We start from the raw sequence: 18,479 nt of genomic DNA, 5'->3' as shown, positions 1-18,479 counted from the left end.
GAGCATAGTTGTTGGAAGGGTTTCTGGTAATGTTCTTTTTTGATCTGGATGCTCATGTTGTATATTTGTAATCTGTGTTCTCTCATTTCTTTATTACAATTGAACACAACACTTTGGAAAACAAAGCCAGTAGTCTTTGATCTCTTGTTCATGTCTAGCTTTTTAAGTCCTCTCATCTCTTTTCACAGTCAGGTCCCCTTAAAAAAATCACTTCCCCCCCAACCCTGGAGTTATCCTTGATTCTATTTCTTTCCCCATTCACACATAACCTATCATTACAAGCTGATCTAGAGTCCGATGTCTCCTCCCCACTTCACTAGTACTCTGGTCCAGCACCTCACTGACACCAGCGCAATGATAAACCAATGGGCAACACTACTCAGCATGTTCTCCACGTGGTATGCAGCAGGACTTTTCATTAATCAGATAAGGTCTTTCTTTCACCAAATCCTTTTCTTTTCATTCCAAATAAAAGCCAACATCCTCAAACATCCATATGAGATCTGACTCCTCATTTCTTCTCTCATCTTCACTCTCACTACTTTCCCCTTTGCTTCTTCTACTCTGCCTTCATTGGCTTTTTTCTAGAGCACAACAGTCTTTCTGGAGGAGTTTTATTTTTTTAGGTCCCTCCATCTGGAATGTGTTTCTTGCAAATGTTTCCATTATTTGCTTTCTTTTTTCTTTCAAGTCTTTTCTTCAAACATCTCAGCCACAGTAAGAATTTTCCCCACCAACCTATACAAAACTGCCACCCCCTCCTTTCACTGCATTTTTTCCCACAGTACCCACCACCATTTTACACACAATGTATTTTACGTATACCTTTATTGTATATCTAATATATAAGCCAAAAGATGTATCAGTACTCACTACTCCCTTCTGAGGTTTTCAGCTTCTATTGGACCATCTGCACAAATCGGAATGTGCTCATTTTTAAAAGATGTGAAGAACCTTGGAGATTTCTTTTCTTCCCTTAAGCTAAACAATGCAAATAAAATTAGATGTTATCCAGAGCCTATTTCTTAACTTCTCATTTTGTTTTATGATTTTATTAATTCAAAGAACATCTTGACTACCAAAGTGTTGAAAAGATGCATCAGCCTCCAGCCTCTATCAGGGTCTCTTTCACAAATGGGTGACCATCTACTCAGTTTCTCAAGTCAGACATTTAGGAGTCATTCCTGAGTCCTTTCTTTGCTTCATTGTGTCATTCAGTGAGAAACTAATCAAGGAAGAATCACAACAAGATTTAATGAACTCATGGCAAGAAAGTGTAGTTTTAATCAAGTCCAAGAAGATACGTCTGATATTTAGTAATACTGGATAGATAGCTAGATAAATATATATATGTTCGAACCCTGAGTTCTGACTTTTGACTTTAAAAAGAAACCTCCAATATTGCCAAAAGATAACCCCAAATGCTGAGCCGTGCATACTCAGATCCTCATCACAAGCTCTCCCATCAAGTTCTCTTAGACAATTCAAGTACGTTTATCCTCCCTGGTCAGAAGAAATAAGCAAGCATGTTGAGAAAGAACTGAGAAATCTCCTAGATCTTTCAACGCCCAGTCTACAAAAGCCAGGGCCATTAGTCACACAGTCAGAATGAAATAAGATTTTCTCTTATTCTGGTAGCAACCTGAATATGCCTAGAATTAGGTTTTCTCCCAGTTAAGCCTTCAAGTGAAAGTACAGTATGGCCAATATCTTGATTTCAGCCATCTGAGATCATGAGCAGACATATCCTGCTAAGCTATGACTCAGCCCATAAAAATCAGTACATAAAACTATGGGTTGTTTTAAGCCATTGAATTTGTATAATTAGCTATGCAGATAAACTGAAACACATCCGGTTATTGCCTAGAATCTGAAAAATGAAAAGCTCAATTTGAGCCATATTCACACATTAGCTCCACCACTTACCAGCAGTAATGGTGATTCTCTATTTCCTCGTTAAAATAGATGTGAATGATAGAACCTGCTTTCCAAAAGCTGTTGAGAGGGTACCTAGGTAGCACATATAGAAGGATACATTTAGAGAGGAAATATATATCATTGTATTTTTTAGGAGTTCTTGGCTCATCCTAACTGTTGGTTAGCTGTCAAACTTTTAAACTCAAGGAAGGTTAGACTACTGCAGTTTGAAGTAGAATACCAAGATAAAATATCATTTCTACTTAAAAAGTTTCCATCTACTTGTAGCTGTTCTATAAAGACTATGAAATTCCACCACTCTATGGAATAAGTTAGTTCTTGTCTTCTGGTCTGAGTCTACAGAAAGAAATACTAAAGGGTCAATCTTTGATGAACTTGAAAGTAAGAAAAGAAAGAAAAAGGCACAAGTTGACATTTGTTACCTGGTTAAAAATATATAATTAGATGAATTATAAAATACCTGACACAGAATTGTGTATTTCATGCATAGTCTGCATGAAGACAGCTCTTTGCCATCATTTTAAATGAGAGTACATATGTCTGTAGATGTGTCTGTTCATATGCATATACGTGCCATTTGCCAACCCAAACTCCCATTCAAGCTCTCTAAAATGCAAGTCAAAGCAGAAACAATAATAAACATTTTAAGCTAGGCAAAATAGTGTAATTCCTCAGTCATCAAATAGTCATAATGCTTGGTCACTAACCAGGGATTTCTTTGCAGTCTCTGGCTTCAGCAGTCATTCTAAAATAGAATAGTTTAGCCTCAAGGAAGATTTAACAATGTTTGGACATAATTTTTTTTTTTTGGAATCTGGTCATGGGGCCTGAACTCTGAGTCTGGGCGCTGTCCCTCAGCTCTTCAGCTCAAGGCTAGTGCTCTACCACTTGAGCCACAGCGCCACTTCCAGCTTTTTTATTTTTGCTTATGCAGTGCTGAGGAATTGAACCCAGGGCCTCAGGCATGCAAGGCAAGCACTCTACCACTGAGCCACCTTCCCAGCCCCTGGACATAATTTTTTAGAAGTTAGGAACAGTCTCTAATGTACTACTGGTATCTAAATGAGTATAGGCTGGAATGTACTACTGGTATGTACTACTGGTATCTACATGAGCATGGGCTGGAGACACTGATGCACAGAACTCCCTACAACAGAGACTTATTGGTCCAAATGCCAGCAAGGCATAAAAATTATGAACTCCAGGGGTTCATGTTTGGCATAAGCTAGGAGTAACGTCTGTATATATTGTGTATGGTTATACGAAACCATTTACCTCCATGATTTAATAGTCAAAAATCATATATTATAAGAACATAAAGAACTAATATGGAAAACAGAATTCTGAACAGCATATTATGTTTCTTTTGTATTTGATACAGTGTAGATATAATATAGGCTTCTATACTGATACTCATTTGTATATGAATTATCAATTTTATCTTGTGTTCACTGTATGTCAATAAACAAACTGAAGGTCTTCTGGATTACTGATTCCTTCTCCAGGAAGTAACGGGGTTGGGGGCACTCTAGAATTCTCAGATTCTATGACTCAATGACTGAGATTCTGTGATTCTAGTATGGAGTGGAGTAATTGCTATGGGCACATTGCAAAGGACTCCATGTGACACTGGTAGAAAAGGAGATCATGATTTCAGCCACGATATTCACTCACATATTCTCCTAGTAGAATTCCGCCAGTGAACCATGGAGTCACCATCTCAGGAGAAAAGAGGGACCCAGGTCATCACAATAGAACCAAATGAAACTGTGTTAACTGCGTTTCCTTACAGACCACACATCTCTCTGCTGGATATTCTAAAGGGGGAGCCAAAACTCTTGGGGGTAAGTTCTCTCCAATCGTGGGTCATCCTGGAAGGGAGAAAAAGAAGATTTGTCTTCATGTTTTATCCTCAGAAACACCACTAAGTGATCATTTCCAGGGAAAGAACAGATTCCCTCCCTCTTTCTTTTCCCTGCAATGTACCTTTTTTGAATCATAAGCATGACTTAAAACAAGCATAATACATTCTTTAATATTAATATCCAAAGCACTATAGCAAACAACAGATAGAAATTTATTTACACATATGCAATTTTTCATCAATAATGTACCTAAAGGAGAGCTGAATACACAGTCCTAACCTCATGAAATCATTCTTTGTGTGGTGCTATGATGGATAGGCCTGGGGATAAGATTGAGAATGCCAGAGGAAAAATTTGGCCCCAAGAAAGACTACTGGCCCTTCAAGACCATTGCATTTTCCATCTCCTGCAAATATAAATGTTGAGAAGCTAACTAGATTATTTGCATTTCTAGTCAGGCGCTTAGATGGAGAGCAGATGAGACACAATGCCCACTATCACAATAATGTCATCTATCAGCAAACTCATCATCTTCAAATTTCAAATTTCATCTTCTAATTTCAAAAGCATATATGATTGGCCACCCAAATCTACAGGTTCCACAGCCACAGATTCAGCCAACCATGGATCAAAATATTCAAAAAAGTTATGTCTGTACCAAATGTATACACACTATTTTGTTCTTGTCACTATTCCCTAAAAAATACAGTACAACAATTGTTGTTGTAGCATTTACATTCCCCTAAGTATTATAAGTAACCTGGAAGTCACTTAAAGAATATGGGAGAGATAAATGGGGATGGAGCAGGGGAAGGAAAGGAAAGGCAAGGAAGGGAAAGGAAGGGAATGAAGGAAAGATGGAAGGGAGACAAAGAGAGGAAATAAAAGAAAAATGAGAAATGACTATGAGAGGATGGAGATATTAGGCCATTTTACATAAAGGACTTGAACATCACAGTCGTGGGTAGAACCAATCTTCTTACCCCACTGCATTCCCATGCATACCAAAGGACAACTGTATTAATGTAGAAACTGTGAAGAGGAGCAGGCTGTGAGAGTAATCCTAAAATGCTGTGCTCTAAAAGTGGAAATAAATATAAAGCAAATAGCTTGGTCTCTGCTCCCAAAGTTTATGGTCCAGGGCAGCCAGATGTTCAAATTTGCATGATACAAAATAAACTGGTAATTTGAGGGGCTGTACAAGGCTGAGCCAAGCACACAGTAGGGAAAGACATTTGGGCTGAGGCTCCTCACATTCTGAATATAGCTGGTAGCGGAGAGAAAGACATTCAGACCTAGGGAAATATGTAGTGGAGAGAGACATTCAGACCTAGGGAAATATGCAGTAAGCACAAAGCATGCCGTGAGGCCCCGGCAGCCTCCAGGCCTTGGGCACTGGTAACCTTCTGCATCATTTCTCCACACAGGCTATCCAGATCCTGCTTGCTCTGGTCATTATGAGCCTTGGAATTATATCTGTCCTCACTTTCTCCAAAAAATTCCCCCTCGTTTTCCTCACAGGATACCCATTCTGGGGAGCATTAATTGTGAGTACTGTGCAGTAAGAGCTTTTGAGGCATTGCTATAAAGGCTGGTGTGATATACATGCCCCTCCAGAAAACCAAAGAGGCAGTCCTCTCCATGACAAAACCATTCGCTCCTCTGGGTCAGGTACTGTTCTCCTTTCCATAACAGCGACCCCTACTGGGCAATGCTTAGAGGGATCCAAAGTCCACGCTATTGATCTGAAAGAATAGGCAAGTACATGATTTTCTCCTTTGCAAATAAGGAAACTGAGTTTGAGAACAGGGAATAAATTAAACATATCTATCTAGCACTCATAGCATCAAAAGGAACTCATAGCACCAAAATTCTGGTCTTTACATGTCATGTCAAGACTCCAAGCCCATGATGAGCCCAAGATATCCCAAGGAAAATAGCAAACCCCCCAGAGGAGATACTTATCTCTGGAGCATTAATACAAGTAAGGGCTTCCGCCTTGGGTGACTTTTCCATTTCCTTGCTTGGTACTAGAGTATGTTCTGAAAATAAGTGGACGCAAGGCTTCAGAACCCATTCTCAACTTGAAAAGGGTCTTCCCTGAGAAAGGCCCCCTCCCTCTGCTCAGAACACATGCAGCCCCCTCCCACCTCCTTCCAGGCCAAGAACTCAAGAAAAACTCTTTTTATTGAATCCCAGCTGGAGCATACATCTTGATAGTATATTCTGGACATTACAGAGGGGTTATTTCCCCAGTTGTTGCTGGAAGACAATGCCTATGTTTCTTGCTAATACATGGATGGAAAGGCCAAGACGTTCTGGGAGATTCCCACAAAGGTGATTTGTGTATCCTATGGAGACTGCACCATAAAGCAATCCCACTCTGCCGGGAGCCAGTGGCCTGTCATCCTAGCCACTCAGGAGGCTGAGATCTGAGGAGTGTGGTTCAAAGCCAGCCCAGGCAGGAAAGTCTGTGAGACTCCTATCTCCAATTAACCACCAGAAAACTGAAAGTGCACTATGGCTCAAGTGGTAGAGTGCTCACCTTGAGCTGAAGAGCTCAGGGCAGCATCCAGGCCCAGAGTTCAAGCCCCACAACTGACACTAAAAAAAGTAATTCCACTCATCACCTGTTAACTTTTGTCTCTTGTCTTCCGAACAGTTCTTTGTTACAGGATTACTCACTATGACCAATGGGAAATCAAATAAAATTTGGGTAAGTTATGTTTGCGATTTCTATGCTGTTTAAAATCTTTTCATTCTTTTATATCATCTCAATGTATAAACAATTTTGTGGTAAATTCTCAAGAAAATATGAATATATCAGATCTGCAGTTTAGATCATGATTCTCATATGCTGATGCTGTCATTTGCACTAGATATTTTTTATTCTGGCCAAGTAAACTGGTACATTCTTTATATCCCTCTAACTAAGTAGTTCTTACTTGGTAGTCATTTTGTCCCTTCTCCTCCCCTAGGAAGTATTGAATAATGTCTAAAGACATATGTGCTTGTCATGACTGGATGATGGGATGCTATTGACCTCTGCAGTGAAGAAGCCAGAGATGTTTCTAGGCATTCTAAAATGCACACAGGAAAGCCTCTCAGAGTAAAATCAAATCACATGACCAAAAATGTCTATACTGTTAAAGAAATCCTGTCTTACCTAAATCAATGCATAGAAACCAGTAATTATCTTCCCTAGGCATGACTCCCCATATGAATGAAGGCTTTACGCGAGGCCTGCCAAGGCCCAGAGAAAAGAGTTTGTGCATTGATGCTGCATGGGTCTAGGACTGAACCAAGGGTACCATTCATTGCTGTGCTGAGTTAAAGATGAAGATCTTAGCTATAAAAGAAATAATGATACCCAAATGTTCATATTCCCTTCTAACAACACTGATCTTGTGAAGATCCTGGAGATCTGAGCCTTCTCTCAAAGCCATTTTATCTTTGCTTTCATAGTCCTCTGCCAATTTCTTCTAGAGGTAGTTCCATGCCATAGAGAAATTCTCAGGCAACAGGAAAAGTTGAAAGACCCCATCTTTCCAAAGCTGAGAAATATACTAAGGTTAATGCAAAAGTCTCCCCAACCCACAAAAGGAACCATACAGATGAAATGGCAAATGGGAAAAGAATGTTGAATGGGGCATCAAAAGATCTGACTTTTCCCCACAGCTCTTCCACCAATGGTGGGATTGCTGCAGTCACAGCCAGGGCCTGCCTCACATCCTAAACCACCCTGGAAACATCACCTCTCTGGAGACTGTACTTTACCAAATGTGAGAGAAAAAACAGCTTGGCAAGAGCCAAAAATCTGAAAATTGAGCGAGATGACATCTGCTGACTCTTCCTCTTTCTATTTTTATATGCCATATTAAAGATTAAGATTTAAGTCACAAGCATATGTCCAAGTCCCTGCCAACTAAGCCATTCCACCAAGAACAGGCTGTAGACATTTCTTGCCACAAAAGACACAACACATCAATAAAGGAATAGTAAGTGCAGGCTGAAGTGAGACAGAAAGGATTTTTCAGTGTTGGGAGTGGGTATAAAGAAGAGAATAACATGTCCCTTTTCTCTTAAAGGAATGTATATATACATGCAGATCTTCTCAAGAAAGTCAACACCAACACAATGGGAATGCAGGAAAGACATTGGATGGAGTGATCTGTACATCTTATACCTTTCATTTGATTGATTGATTGATTGATTTAGCTGGTCCTGGAGCTTGAACTCAGGGCCTGGGCACTGTCCTTGAGCCTGTCCCTGTTCAAGGCTAGCGCTCTACCACTTGAGCCACAGCGCCACTTCCCGCTTTTTCTGTGTATGTGGTACTGAGGAATCAAAGCCAGGGCTTCATGCATGCTAGGCTCTACTGCTAAACCCAGCCCCGTGCCTTTCATTTTAGAACATGAGATCAACAACACCTTTAAATCCTGATCCAAATAGTTTATTATCTTCAAATAGGTCAGTGATTTTATGTGACTCCTCTGGGGAAATGAATACAAGTAACAAGATGGCAAAATGTCCTCTTCCTCATTATCTTGATGTCTCTGGAGCCTAATGCAGTGTGACACTAATTCAGTACATAATGTATATGAAATAAGTCACATGATGTAATTTCTCATTTTTAAAGGTAAGACTAATATTTCAAAGGATTAAGCTAGGCACTGGTGGCTCTTACCTGTACTCCCAGCTACTCAGGAGGCTGAGATCTGAGGATCACAGGTCAAAGCCAGCCCAAGCAAGAAAGACTGGAGACTCTTACTTCCAAATAGCCACCAGAAAACTGTAAGTGGTTCTGTAGCTCAAAGTGGTAGAGCACTAGCCTAGAAGAGCTCAGGGGCAGTACCAAGGCCCCAAGTTCAAGCCCCATGACAGACAGACAGTCAGACACACACAGACACAGACACACATACACACAGAGATTAGGTAATTAGTACAAGGTTCTAATGAAACTGGGACTCAAAATCAAGTCTGATTTCAAAGTGAAGATACCTTTCAACATACTACTACTTGAAAGTTACGAAAAAGTTACGATTTGCTGAAATTTAAAAATGAACATTTTTAAGCCAGGTACTAGTAGTTCCGAACCACTTGCAATTCTAGCCACTCAAGAGGTTGAAATCTGAAGACTGCAATTCAAGCTAGCTCAGACAGATAAATCTAAGAGACTCTTATGCCTAATTGACCAGCAAAAAGCCAGAAGTATAGGTGTGGTTCAAATGGTAGGCAGCCTTGAGAAAAAAAAATCAAGCAAAAGCACAAGGCCTAAGTTCAAGCCTAGTACAGGGTCATGAACTCAGGGCCTAGGTACTGTCCCTGAACTTTTTCACTCAAGGTTAGTGTGCTACCATTTGAGTCAAGTTCTGCTTCCAGCTTTAGGCTTTCCCTGCCTAGGCTGGCTTTGAACTGCAATCCTCAGATCTCAGCCTCTTGAGTAACTAGCATTACGGATAGGCATGAACCACTAGCACCCGGCTCACTTACTCAGCTCATTTAGTATTGTTTAGTCTTCTAACTTTGGTGAATCAAAATTTATCTCACTCATCTCTCTAGACCTTGACCTAATGAACCAACTCATCCCTATGAAGTATCTACAAAGAAAAAAGCACTAAGGATTTCTTACAAGGGATTTCTGATTTGTTGGAGATTTTAATTTATTGTGTGTTAAAACTATGTTCCAGGGACTATCAGTCATGATCATGAATGTCATCAGTTCCGTGGCTGCGTTGGCTGGGATTATAATCACCATTATCAGCTTTACACAGCAACACAAGTTCTGCCAGATGCCTTCCCTTGAAGGAATATGCGTTTATGGTAAAACACTTCTTGTTGTAAGTGATTTTATCTCATGTATGATCCTATTCAAACTCTGTCCATAATACAATGGTGCATTAATTTTTATTCTAATAAACGAGATTGTATCAACCTCGGTTGATACATATGAGCTAGTGGCTCATGCCTGTAATCCTGGCTACTCAAGAGGCTGAGATCTGAGGATTGTGGCTTTAAGCCAGCCTCACCAGGAAAGTCAGTGGACTCTTATCTTCAATTAACCACAAAAATGCTGGAAATGGAGCTGTGGTTCAAGGGGTAGACTGCAAGTAGAGCGGTAGAGTTCAAGTGGTATCCTTGAGCCTGGGACTGCACCCAGGCCTTGACACCAGATTTTGTTATAAAAAAAATTAAAAATCACCAATATACAATGGAAGAAATGTTTAGCAAGTAAGGTATTCTAATAACTTAGGGCATAAATCACTTTATATAATTACTAGCAATTTTATTCAATAAGGAAAACAAAATGTACTTTTGCCAAGATGTATACTTCAGACAGAATATTGTTTGTGTCAGAAGTAATAAATGGCACCATTTTTAATCATGTCAAAGATTTCAACCTGCCTTTCCCTCTAGTTCCCAAAGCAAGTCCTGGGTTCCATTCTATCTCTACCAGCTGTATCAAAAGGCTTGCAAACTAGAATTTTAAGATTTTAACCAGCTGGGATGGAAATAAAGCAGAGTCAAGGGGAAGTTAGTTCTCACAATAAAGGAGGACATAAAAAAGAGCTATCAGTGACTGAATATAAGATCTTCTTTAGTCACTCATTTAAGCGGGCCAAGTGACCTTCTTGTATGTTCTGAGGCAAATTCTATATTGTATTCAGGTTACTGTGGAGTGCTAGAAACAAATACTGGATATGAAATTCTAATTTTATCCTTATACATGTTACCATATTTTAATTCATATGCATTTAATTCATGTTTAGGATTCCACTACTCTCTATTATAGTGAGATATATAATTTATACATAATATAGAGTTATTTTGTGTGCATTATTTCCTTATATATTTTGATCATATAAGTGTGTATAATATATATTATTCTATATTATATTATTTATGTAAATTAGATATATCAGGAAGAAATTATATATGAAAAGAGTTAAATCTAAAGCTACATGAAATTCTGTTATTTCTTGCCTTCCCTGGATGGATATTGCAGGATAGTCTTCCTGCATAGAAAATCATGGAGAATCTGTCCCTAGGCCTGTTTTAACTTTTGGCTAAAACTAAGATGAATATTAGGACAGTGAGCTATAGATATCTCATAAAGACCAATCCACTGTCTACATAGTCACCAGAGACATCATTTAAAATTTAAGGGAAGGGGGCTGGGAAGGTGGCTCAGTGGTAGAGTGCTTGCTTTGCATGCATGAGGCCCTGGGTTCTATTCCTCAGCACCACATAAGCAAAAAGAAAAAAGCCGGCAGTGGCTCTGTGGCTCAAGTGGTAGAGCGCTAGCCTTGAGCTGAAGAGCTGAGGGACAGCACCCAGGCCCAAAGTTCAGGCCTCACGACCGGACCAAAATAAAAATCATTCACCTATAGTTCCAAGCATGATCCTCTATAATTATTAAATATTGTCTATCCCCCAGAGGAAATGTATTAATGACTGCATCTTACTCTCTCTCTCTCTCTCTCTCTCTCTCTCTCTCTAAAAAAATTTTTAAAAAATTTAAGGGAAGGAAAAAGTCATCACGATGCCATATGGCAACAATTCACTGTGCCACCAGTATCAATACTCTCTACTGTTTCTTCCTGTTGCACTCAAAAGGTGTTTGGGTCTATGGGTATAGATATTGGAGGATGTTACTGCTATCTCAGAAATATATGAAAACTATATAATATCTAATGCCAAACTTGGTCATGAAGTATAAGGTACTATCTCTAAAGTGACACTGGTTTGTTTCCAAATGCCGTTTACTTTCCTTCCTTACTTGCAGGGAGCTTTGTCAATCTTATTAATCATCAGCATAGCAGAGTTCAGCATCTCTGTAACTATCGCATCCTTCAGAAGCAAATGCTGGACACATTCAAATAAGGTGCGTTCAAATGAGAACTGATCCCTATGAGGTTATCCCAAGTAGCTTCCAGTCTCCAAGTGGGTGGAGGAGGATGCTCAGGTGTTGAACTGAAACTTCTAAATACAAGAAGGCCAGAGCAGGACAAGCTTAAGACTGAAGGTCCCCACAGCCCTATGGGACAACTATGCTTTCCGTTCTCACTGTCTACTGTTCATGCACAAGTCTTTAGCTCCATGACAAAACATTAAAAAAATCAGACTTAATAGGAATCCAAATTGCTGTGACATATGGAGCTTACATCTGGGTCAGAAGGGTACGTGAGACTACTTTTCTTACTTCCTCTTCCTATTTCCTCCTCCTAGAGAGGAAGTAGAAAAAAATATGAGGTGATACTAAGTGCCATTTATAATCATTACAGTTTGTATCTACCAATTGCACACTGGGTCAGTCATTATTATCATCACTGAGCACTAATATAATATCCTTATATTACATAAGCAGGAATGATCTAAGGTTAAATAATGTTCCCAGCTTTTATTTCATATGATCTTCAGTCATCACCTCTCTACTGAAGGGAGTGTAAACTGGTTAATTAAGTGTTTGATGAAAGAAATAATAAGTTAGACAGGAAAACACAGGACATAGGATTCTACTGTGGCTCTCTAGCTTCATAGTCTACAGGTCTATGACACTGTTCTCATTGGGGTGGCCACGTTACATCTCAAAATCTCAGTCCCCTCTGTTGGAAGACAGTCAGCAGTAAGGATGAGTGATTTTTAAACAATGGCACCTAATAGCTGGAATAAGTGATAAATTATAATCCATGCCTCCAAAGCTCTCTTGGAACAAATGAGTAAGGTAATACCAATGAAAAAAGGCTAGAGATAAGTGAAAAATACAAAACTCTTCAAAGTACCACTTGTCCCCACATAACTAGTGCTCTAATGGATGAAAACAGATGGTGTAGAAAACAAAGAGGGTGGAGAATGGCAATGTATATAATACAAGAATGTGTGGATTGGGGCTAGTCCTATTACCAACTAGATGAGCATAATTAATTCACTGAATACAAAATATGTAAAATAGAAAGATAGTCTCTTCCTACTCTGTAAAGAACCTCAGAAATGGCACAGACTGATTAAAAATCAGCAGGCTCAACAGGCTAGGAAAAGATCTTTACCAGCAATACATCCAACAAAAACCTAGTATCTAAAATATACAAGGAGTTCAAGAAACTAACCCCTCCCAAACTAATAAACCAATGACTAAATGGGCAAAGGAGCTAAGAAGAGACTGTCTCAGAAGAGGAGGTAAGAATGGCAAAGAAACGCATGAGTAAATGCTCATCAACCCTGGCCATAAAGTAAATGCAAAGCAAAACAACTCTGAGATTCCCATCTCACCCCATTAGATTGGACATCACCATGCAATCGGACAGCAGAAAATGTTGGCAGGGATGTGGGGAAAAAAGAACCCTACAGGCACTGCTGGTGGGAATGTAAACTAGTACAGCCACTCTGGACAACACTCTGGACAACTAAACCTAGATCTCCCCTACAACACAGCCATACCATTCCTGGGCATCTACCCAGAACATCACAAACTAGGATACCATAAAGCCACTTGCACATTCCATGCTCATTGCTTCACTATCACAATAGCCAAGTGTGGAAACCCCAGATGCCTACAATAGATGACTGGATCCAAAAATTGTGTACCTATACACAATGGAATTTTACACAGCCATTATTAAGAAGAATAATAAGGCATTTGCAGGAAAATGGATGGATCGAGAACAAATCATGTTCAGTGAGGCAAGCCAAGCTCAGAGAGACAGACAATATGTTTTCTTTCACATATGGAAGCTAGATTTAAAATACACTGCTACATGATAAACTATACAAGACTCTAAGCACTCACACAAAGGAGAGACCAAACAAAAATACTCTTAAGGAACGCAAGAAGCAATGCCTATGTGCAGCATCTGATCATACAAAATAATAATATTTAAATGAACTCCAGGAAATGGAAACAAGAGGTTTTTTTCTTTGTTGCTGTCTCCCTTTTCTCTTATTTTTGTCTTGCTTGTTCACTTATCTGTCTTTGGGAAGGGTAAGAGAGGCACAGAAATGGAAGGACAAATGGTGAACAAATGTAGCAGTGGTATTCACTGGACACTATGTTGAAAATGAACTGTGCAACTTGTGGGTGGGGATGGGAGAGAGCAAGAGAAGGGTGACATTGTCTAAAAAGAAACATACTCATTACCTGATTTATCTAACTGTAACTCTTTGTATATAAGCTTCTATAAATAATAATATTTTGACAGATCCTTATTTTTAGAAAGACTAGGACTCACTAACGTTTGTGTCAGATACTATTAGCTTTTTATATAAAAATCATTAACCTTCTCGAGTCTAAAGGCAAATCCCAATCCCCTAGCCAATCATACCCTATAACAATATCTAACTGCGATGTTATCATACTAGGTTATGTCACAACCCTATCCTTTCATAACTGTTTCCATTGTCTCGCTACATGAATTGTCTGTCTTACCTCATCTTTGCCTAAAACATTCCTATTACCTGTTAATATTCATAGATTAAAATTCATATCCTGACCCTAATGAAATTAGGTCATCTATGTTCCCTGAAAGCACCCCTTTCCCTGTACCTATAATATCATCACTCACTGAATGGTTTTATTGTTACTGATTTGTTATATTGGTCTGCCAACAATTGTGAGCACTGTAAGGTCAAAATTCACATCTAATTATTTTTGATGACTAATATTTAGTCCTCTATGTGACCAATAAATCATGCGTATTACTTCTTGTCTAAGATTGAGTGTAGTATTTGTTCTTATCATACACATACATACTACATATATACATATATATTAGGCGGATATGTATATTTGATGACTATATATATATATATATATATATATATATATGATGGAATTTTATAGCAAGAAGATGCAATCAAAGCTTGCCCGGCCACTATGCACATCAACCTGGTATTGCAATACCCCCAGGAAAAATGTGCGCCCTTAGGGGACTGAATTTAAAAAAACAAACTTCATACTTGAATACAAACTGGATGATTTCAAATGTCTTATAAAGTTTATAATATTAAGCATGGAAAAAATATTTGTGACGGTATATTTGTGACACCAAGGGGTACTGACTTGTCCCCAATAATGCCAATGAGCTGATGACAGGACGGATATTATTTTTTTTCCAACTCCTCATCTAGATGTCAGTTCCTATCTACAGTCACAACTAAAGATTACCAAAAAAAAAATTGGAGAAGTCAACAGGAAAATTTCATCAAAGATGGTTCTGTCTGTTGCATTAATGCCCTCTTCTCCCTGTTTTACAGGTTGTGTTTTTCTTGCCTTCAGATGTTATTCAAAATGGTGAACAACCTGCTCCCAAAGAAAATGCTCAGATACAATTTGAGCTTCAAGAGGACAGTCACACTGATGGTACTTCAAACACACAAACCGTTTTCTTTGGAGGCTATACTTTCTACAAGTTGAGAGTCTCAAAAAATCCTTTGCCCTCCCAAGAAAGATCAGAGCCAAGTGATGAAGACAGGACAAGTTCCCATGTACTTTCTGTTTTAGAAGAGCAACAGGAAAGTATACCTCTACCATCCAAGTCATCACAGGAAGAAATGGAGCCAGAACCCACATTAGAGGCAAGGTCCTCAGAAAGCATTACACATTCTCTGAAAGGCTCTGTAAGTGAACACATAAATGATTTAGAATCTACTCTAGTACAACCCTCTGAAACACAAGACCAGCTTCCGGACCTGGACTCACTACTCCAAGGGCTCGCAGATTCATTGCCCAGTGACTTGCCATCTGAACTTCCACTCTCACAATCCCTATCAACACAAGTCTTGCAGTCTGAACTTTCATCATCCCATCTCATACAGTCAAGTGATATGACAACTGAAGACTTGCCCTCTCTGGAGGAACCACCTCAGGAGGAACCACCACAGGAGGAACCACCTCAGGAGGAACCACCAAAGGAGGAACCACCCCAAAAGGAGCCACCCCAAGATGAACCACCCCAAGAAGAGCCACCTCAAGTAGAACCACCTCAAGAAGAACCACCTCAAGAACTACCACCTCAAGAAGAACCACCTCAAGAACCACCACCTCAAGAAGAACCACCTCAAGAACCACCACCTCAAGAACCACCACCTCAAGAAGAACCACCTCAAGAACCACCACCTCAAGAAGAACCACCTCAAGAACCACCACCTCAAGAAGAACCACCTCAAGAAGAACCACCTCAAGAACCACCACCTCAAGAAGAACCAGCTCAAGTAGAACCACCTCAAGTAGAACCACCTCAAGAAGAACCACCTCAAGTACCACCACCTCAAGAACCACCACCTCAAGAAGAACCACCTCAAGAACCACCACCTCAAGAAGAACCACCTCAAGAACCACCACCTCAAGTAAAACCACCTCAAAAACCACCACCTCAAGAACCACCACCTCAAGTAGAACCACCACCTCAAGAAAAACCACCTCAAGAAAAGCCACCTCAAGAAAAACCACCTCAAGAAAAACCACCTCAAGAACCACCACGTCAAGATGAATCACCTCAAGAAGAACCACCTCAAGATGAACCACCTCAAGAAGAACCACCTCAAGAAGAACCACCTCAAGAAAAACCACCTCAAGAAAAACCACCCCAAGATGAGCCACCCCAAGAAGAACCACCCCAAGAAGAACCACCTCAAGATGGACCATCCCAAGATAAACCACCTCAAGATGAACCATCCCAAAATGAACTACCCCAAGAAAATGAACCATCTCGAGCTGAACCATCCAAAGATGAATCATCTCAAAATGAACCACCCCAAGAAATCCCATTCCACGATGAACCACCCCAAGACATTGCATCCAAAGATGAACCATCCCAAGATGAACCAGCTGAAGACATACCATCCCAACAAACACCATCCCAATACAGTCTGGCTCAAGATACATGTCAGGATGTTCCAAAGGACATTTCATACCAAGACACATCATCACACGATATACCACTCAAGCTAGACCTGGATCAGTCAGAAAATGAACCACTTTCAGAAATAATATATCAAGACATTCTAACAGAAGTCAAGATACAAACCCAGGAATGGAAATCTGAGAAGAAAGCCCATGGCATCAAGTCCCCAAGAAGACTTTCCTTTGACCAAAGGAAAGATAGGAAGTTCCGAAAGAGATATTCCTTAGACATACCAAGGAAAAGTTTGCAATACCAAAAGAGATATTCCTTGGACCTGTCATCTCCAAGACGACAATCCCTAGATCAAAGAATCAAATCCTGGCTGTTCCCAAGGAAGCACTCCGTGGATAAGCAAACACAATATAACCAAACCTCAGACCAACCCTCAGATCAGCAAACTGATGATCAGGTTAAAACTAAGCAGGCTGAAGATGAGAAGGTTGATGAAGATCAGCAGGTCCAGCAGGTCAAAAAAGAGAAATCTCAGGATGGAGAAATTCAACAGGTTGTAAAGAAGCCAGACAAACCGCCCAAAGATGAGGACCAGGAAGCAGATAAGGAGGAGCCTCCAAAGAAAGAAATCCAAGATCAGCATTTTGAAGACCAGAAATCCCAAGAAGACAAAAGCCCAGAAGGACAGTTCCAAAAACCGAGACAAGAAATTCCAGTGGAGAAACCTCGAAAGCCGTTCTGTCAAGACTGGAGCTATGGAAGCTTTGACTACCCACACTATGAAGCCCAGGACAAGCAATCTCCATTCTGGACATCCTCATCTGGTCAGAAAATACAAGACTGGAGAGGTCAAGGCTGGAGAAACAAAGACTGGAAAGCACAAGAATGGCAATTTGGAAAGCAGCATACCCTAAACTGGGGATGCCGAGAGCTACTGGAACAAGAATCCCTAAGGCAGAAAGCACTCTGCCAACAAATTTCAACCCAAAGCATCACAGCCCAGCAAAACCTGGGCTGCCAATCACAAAACATTCTGTCTCAAGTCAGTGAGTATCAAGACCAAAAAGGCACTGGATCCAGAGCTGTAAGTCAAGATGTATATGCACACAGTACCCAGACAAAACTGAGCCAACAAGAGGACATGAAATCTGCAGATCTGGTGTCAGATGACACCAGGTCAGACCATCAACCTTCTTGCAGCCAAAGCACATATCTAGCCTATCTGAGCAGCATGGAATCTGACCAAGAAATTCAGAAAAATAGCCCAGCTTGCTCAGCTTCCAACAAAGATATGAATATAACTTCTTCCTCGAGTTATGCAAGAGATCAACAGCAGTCTGAAGAGTCTGATTAACACTCAGAAGCTATACAAATACCACACTGCCCCTCCCAAAATGGAACCAAATGAAGGGAAAACCAATATAGTCTTCCCTAACTTATAATCTTAACTATGATAAAGATCACCAGAAAATGAAGGGCGTGTAGAACCCTCTAAGAGTTCCGTCTTAATTAAAATACAAGGACAACAAAACAAAAAAATGTTATATGTGAACTTTCTGGGGGTAAAGGAATAAATCTCGTGTAAACATTTTGTCATCAAATTTAGTGTTTCAATTTATGATTACCAATTCTTTTGAAAACAATATTTAATGAATCAACTTTTGATAGGACTAATATTTTGCCTGCTACTTTGTATTCGATATGGGGGTTCATAAAATTAACTAGGAAGTTTACTCGGGCTGTATAAGGATTCAAAAACCAAAGGAGTCAGCAAGGAATCAAACTCACTATGACCCTTCCCATTTTGCTGCTTCCAGCTCCCATT

At 39.9% G+C, this 18,479-nt stretch overlaps 1 protein-coding gene, 1 long non-coding RNA gene and 1 pseudogene across 3 annotated transcripts in view; 2 read left to right on the top strand and 1 right to left on the bottom strand.

Moving 5' to 3' along the window:
* Nucleotides 1-876: 876 nt before the first annotated feature.
* The window catches only part of LOC138833852 (uncharacterized), a 40,910-nt gene continuing 23,307 nt past the window's right edge, over nt 877-18,479 (bottom strand). Inside the window, exons 2-4 of the long non-coding RNA XR_011373966.1 lie at nt 1,927-2,010; nt 1,080-1,225; nt 877-981 (exon numbers count right to left, since the gene is read on the bottom strand). This is a non-coding gene — a long non-coding RNA (uncharacterized lncRNA). The remainder of the gene's footprint in view (nt 982-1,079; nt 1,226-1,926; nt 2,011-18,479) is intronic.
* Nucleotides 3,539-18,228, top strand: Ms4a14 (membrane spanning 4-domains A14). 2 transcript variants are annotated; one of them, XM_070032232.1, is made up of 6 exons: nt 3,539-3,782; nt 5,231-5,350; nt 6,466-6,519; nt 9,494-9,643; nt 11,590-11,688; nt 15,054-18,228. In XM_070032232.1, the coding sequence occupies exons 1-6, from the start codon at nt 3,645-3,647 to the stop codon at nt 18,006-18,008; spliced, it is 3,516 nt and encodes a 1,171-aa protein (XP_069888333.1). In that variant the 5' UTR covers nt 3,539-3,644; the 3' UTR covers nt 18,009-18,228. The 2 variants fall into 2 exon arrangements, with proteins under 2 accessions (XP_069888333.1, XP_069888334.1); XM_070032233.1 differs by lacking the exons at nt 3,539-3,782; nt 5,231-5,350 and adding an exon at nt 6,026-6,140.
* On the top strand, nt 14,495-14,722 carry LOC138834238 (U2 spliceosomal RNA; annotated as a pseudogene).

The sequence above is a fragment of the Dipodomys merriami genome, unplaced genomic scaffold (assembly GCF_024711535.1).
Source record: "Dipodomys merriami isolate MVZ:Mamm:240054 unplaced genomic scaffold, mDipMer1.0.p SCAF_21, whole genome shotgun sequence".
NCBI lineage: Eukaryota > Metazoa > Chordata > Mammalia > Rodentia > Heteromyidae > Dipodomys > Dipodomys merriami.
This window is presented reverse-complemented; position numbering and strand designations above follow the sequence as displayed.